This window comes from Cyclopterus lumpus, chromosome 13, assembly GCF_009769545.1.
Source record: "Cyclopterus lumpus isolate fCycLum1 chromosome 13, fCycLum1.pri, whole genome shotgun sequence".
Classification (NCBI taxonomy): domain Eukaryota; kingdom Metazoa; phylum Chordata; class Actinopteri; order Perciformes; family Cyclopteridae; genus Cyclopterus; species Cyclopterus lumpus.
In genome coordinates, this window is record NC_046978.1 from 3,389,847 (window position 1) to 3,393,837 (window position 3,991).

General features: G+C 43.6%; 1 protein-coding gene across 2 annotated transcripts; it reads left to right on the top strand.

The window, feature by feature from the left end:
- Positions 1-607: 607 nt before the first annotated feature.
- c1qtnf5 (C1q and TNF related 5) lies at positions 608-3,746 on the top strand. Of its 2 annotated transcripts, XM_034548544.1 has the most exons (4): positions 608-648; positions 930-1,018; positions 2,765-2,989; positions 3,066-3,746. In XM_034548544.1, the coding sequence occupies exons 3-4, from the start codon at positions 2,767-2,769 to the stop codon at positions 3,584-3,586; spliced, it is 744 nt and encodes a 247-aa protein (XP_034404435.1). In that variant the 5' UTR covers positions 608-648; positions 930-1,018; positions 2,765-2,766; the 3' UTR covers positions 3,587-3,746. The 2 variants fall into 2 exon arrangements, with proteins under 2 accessions (XP_034404435.1, XP_034404434.1); XM_034548543.1 differs by lacking the exon at positions 608-648 and having other exon boundaries at positions 883-1,018.
- The last annotated feature ends 245 nt before the right edge of the window (positions 3,747-3,991 follow it).

The window sequence follows — 3,991 nt, forward strand, 5'->3', positions numbered from 1 at the left end:
GTCAGTAGGATTCATCCTCTGGGAACCACCAGTGTCTGTATGAATGTTATCGATCCATCAAATAGTTGTTGAGACATTTCAGTCTCGACCGAAGTGGTGGAGGGATCCACGTTGCCATCCCGAGAGCCGCTAAAACCGATTGTTGGATATAAACTTAACACAAACAATTTTATCGGCCAATTATATTCTGAATTACAAGAAACAAACGTGTGTAAACCTGTAATAAAACACTGGCCCGTGGTTGAGCATATTGCCGCCCCCTGTGTTACACTAAACACAGTCCTCCTCCTGAAGCTCCATCCTGCTTATTTTCTGCTTTCGCTTCTCCCACAGAGATTAGACACTCCTCCACCATCTCCCTTTTTGGCACAGTTCTGGTCTGTTTGGGGTCGCTGCTGCACGATAACAGGCCTTGGCCACAATTCAAGGGGGCTGCTGAATTCAACCGCCTCAAGTTTAGCTTCCTTGCCAAAAGGATATTAGGAGCTCTTGCTTTAGCAATTTAACACTGCCAGTGATAGATTACAGGGAGAAGAGGATTACTGTCAGAGAGTCTTGTCTGGGGGTGGGGAGACTGATAATAAATAGGATGATGTTATCTGGATGGAGCAAATTGCCTCTTCTTGGAGGCAGATACAGATTCCCAGAGTAAAGAATGTGTGATTGTATCTGTTTGCTTTTATGCCAGTTGATGTCTGTATTTATCTCTCCTGTCCTTTAAACTCTGGTGTTTTGTGTACAAAATATCATGCAATAGCGTTCATTCTCTGCCGCATGTCTTGGAGAGTTTCCCAAACACTGTTATGCAATCTTTCAAACATTAAACCCCTCCTTTCCTACTTCTTTAAACATCAAATATGTTCCTCTGTGTCCTCCCTGTTCTCTCTCCTCCCAGATTCTAATTGGATTTCATTACCATTTCCTTTCAGTTTTTCTGGTTGGGAGGAACAGCTTTCACTGGTTTCTCTTTGATGCACGCACACATCAGCAGCAGCAGCAGCTCCCACTACATTGTCTGGTAAGTTAAGTTACGTTTGTTTTCCCGACTTGTGAGTGAAAGTTGCTTTTCAGTGTTTCATGACACACAGGGGAAGTCTCCACAAGCTATCGTGCAGAGTTCAGACATGTCTGAAGGCTTTAGTGTTGAGAAAGAAAGTAATTGCGAATATAAAATGGCAATAATGGCTGACAAATCTGCAAATTATGAATATACATTAAAAAACAAAGACCAAACGCTGTTCTGACACTATAAACCGAGTCAAACGTGTTTGTAGCTGTACAGTTGATACTGTCATCTCCATATTAGTGGCCTATAAACTGTGGATTCATCTTTTGTTCGGCTATTGAAAACATTCATGTTTCTAATCATCCGAGGAGTGACGGCAGACAGCTGTTCAGACTCTCCATTATTTGTCGTCTTGTCTGCTCTCCTCTTCTGCTGACATGCATTTCTCTCTCCCTCTTACTTTTTTCACTCACTGTTTCCTTCTGTTTTTATCCCTCCTCCTCCTCCTCCTCCTCCTCTCTCTTATTTTGCAGCAGTTGTGGATGTAAGCTTTAGATTCCAATTAGGAGACCACCAGAAATATGACAGACAACTCTTAGCTGTTCTCATCATTGTCACAAACCACAAACAGCACGTTTAACCATAAACATGGCGTCCACCAGAGAGCCGTGTTCTGTTCGCCAGCTGTGAGTCCTCCTGCTTAGCTCGTCAGCTCGGTTTATGGTCCTGCGACAGACTGTGGAGACGAGCCGACCAAAAACGCTGCAGGAGAGCACACAGATGATATATATATGATCATTATATGATCTATATGATTATATTATGATAGGTAGAAGCACAACTCTCAGATTGAGGTTCCCACACGAGCAGGAAACCCTTTCAACAATTAAATGTGGCTGAGAGTAGTTTCTGAGACGCCTGTCTGGTATTCAAACTTTTATTAGAAACATCTGCTTTGTCATCATGCTTTGTTATGAAGTCGTGATTAGTCATTAGCTCAGTTTGTATTACTTTCATTCTTCTGAATTGAAAAAACATTTTGTTATGACTGAATGGCCCTCACAGAAACAAATGTCACGCGTACACCTTTTTATATATGGATGGTTTCATGTTATTTATGTAAACATTAAATCAGTCTGAGATCATAGATGATGGTCTCTTCTCTTTACATAATTTCATTTTGGGTCTTTGTTTACTCTCCTTCTGTTGACTCTCAATACATTATTCTAGAAAGATGAATCACCAGTTGGAACCAAAAACTGCACCTGCGTTAATAAAAACAATCTCCATGTGGGACAAATCTCCATTCATAGGCCTACTTTTAAAAATCTTTTTAAAGATATTAGATTTTGTAAAGATATCTGAGTGGAGAAGGACACTTTCATAAGATATCTGTGCTGAATTACTGTCTATTTCTTTATTTTTTGCATTACTGACATCCAATGAGTGATGTAAACTCAGTCAACTTTTAATCCTGTGACACAGTAAACTCAATTATACTGCAAGTCCTTAAATTAAGTTGTAAAACACTCATTACAGTGTGTTTACACAATATCAACATTTATATGCACTCCTCTGGTGTCTGTGATCTGATGAAGTTACAGTTTAAGTGATGTTTATATGGTGCACTCTTGTTTAACTGCATCATATCGTCCCGCTGTTCAAACTTTAATGTGACTCGTCCACAGACGTGTTCGTAACTCGTAATGTTTCCTTTATCTTTGCAAGACTAAACTCTATTTCTCTTTTTCCCCTCAGTCATGACCTCACTCTGGCTGTTGCACTCCCTCCTTCTCCTCCAAGTCCATCTTTCCAACCAGTTAGAAGACAACAAGATCCCTCCCAGTCTGTGTACTGGTCACCCTGGTACCCCGGGCTCTCCAGGAGCTCATGGCAGTCCTGGTCAGCCAGGGAGAGACGGGAGGGACGGGAGAGATGCTGCTCCGGGGGAGAAGGGACCGAAGGGGGACACGGGAGACCCAGGTGCTCTATTTGATGTATTTATGTGTGAGTATGTGATACATGTCTGCTGTTGATGCTCATGTCTGCGCTCCCCAAGGTGAGACAGGAGTGCGAGGCCTGACCGGAGACAGAGGTGACCCAGGAGAAAAGGGTGAGGGGGGGAAGGCAGGAGAGTGTGCAGTGGCCCCCAAATCAGCCTTCAGCGTCAAACTATCCGAGGGTCACACTTTACCCCTCACCGTGGGAGATGCAGTCGGCTTCGACAAGGTCGTGATCAACGAACAGGGCGACTACAACACAGAGACGGGTCGCTTCACCTGCAAAGTACCCGGGGTTTACTACTTTGCCGTCCACGCCACAGTCTACCGCGCCAGCCTCCAGTTTGACCTGATGAAAAATGCACACGCAGTGGCATCTTATTTTCAGTTCTACGGCAACTGGCCCAAACCGGCGTCGCTGTCGGGCGGCTCCCTGCTCCACCTCGTCCCTGGTGACCAGGTGTGGGTCCAGATGGCTCTGTCAGAGTACAGTGGATTTTACTCCAGCACCAAGACAGACAGCACCTTCACTGGCTTCCTGGTGTACTCGGACTGGAAAAACTCTGCTGTGTTTGCATGACACGGGCTCATGAAGCAAAATAAGTCATATCCCACTTTGGGAAATGACCCACAACGTTTTTTTTGTTTGCTTATTTCAGTTTTCTTATTGAGAAGTGAATAGGCCGTGACTTGGTGCATCTGTATTTGTGTAATGAGTATAAAACGCATACCGTACTGGTGAGGTGTGAGCTGTTTATTCAGTGTCTGTTCTTCAGCTGCAGCCTTCAAACTGCTGGGACACTTAATTATTGTAACAGATGTTGTGACAGCCGCCTGCCAACTCCAGGCCACAAATTCAAACAGCTTTTTATGCTATTATTGCACTTTTCCTGTCAATATCTGCGCAGCAAATATGAAAAATGAATTAACCATCTCATCACTGATGTTTTTGGCCCATAAATACCAATTAATACTGTGTGAGGAG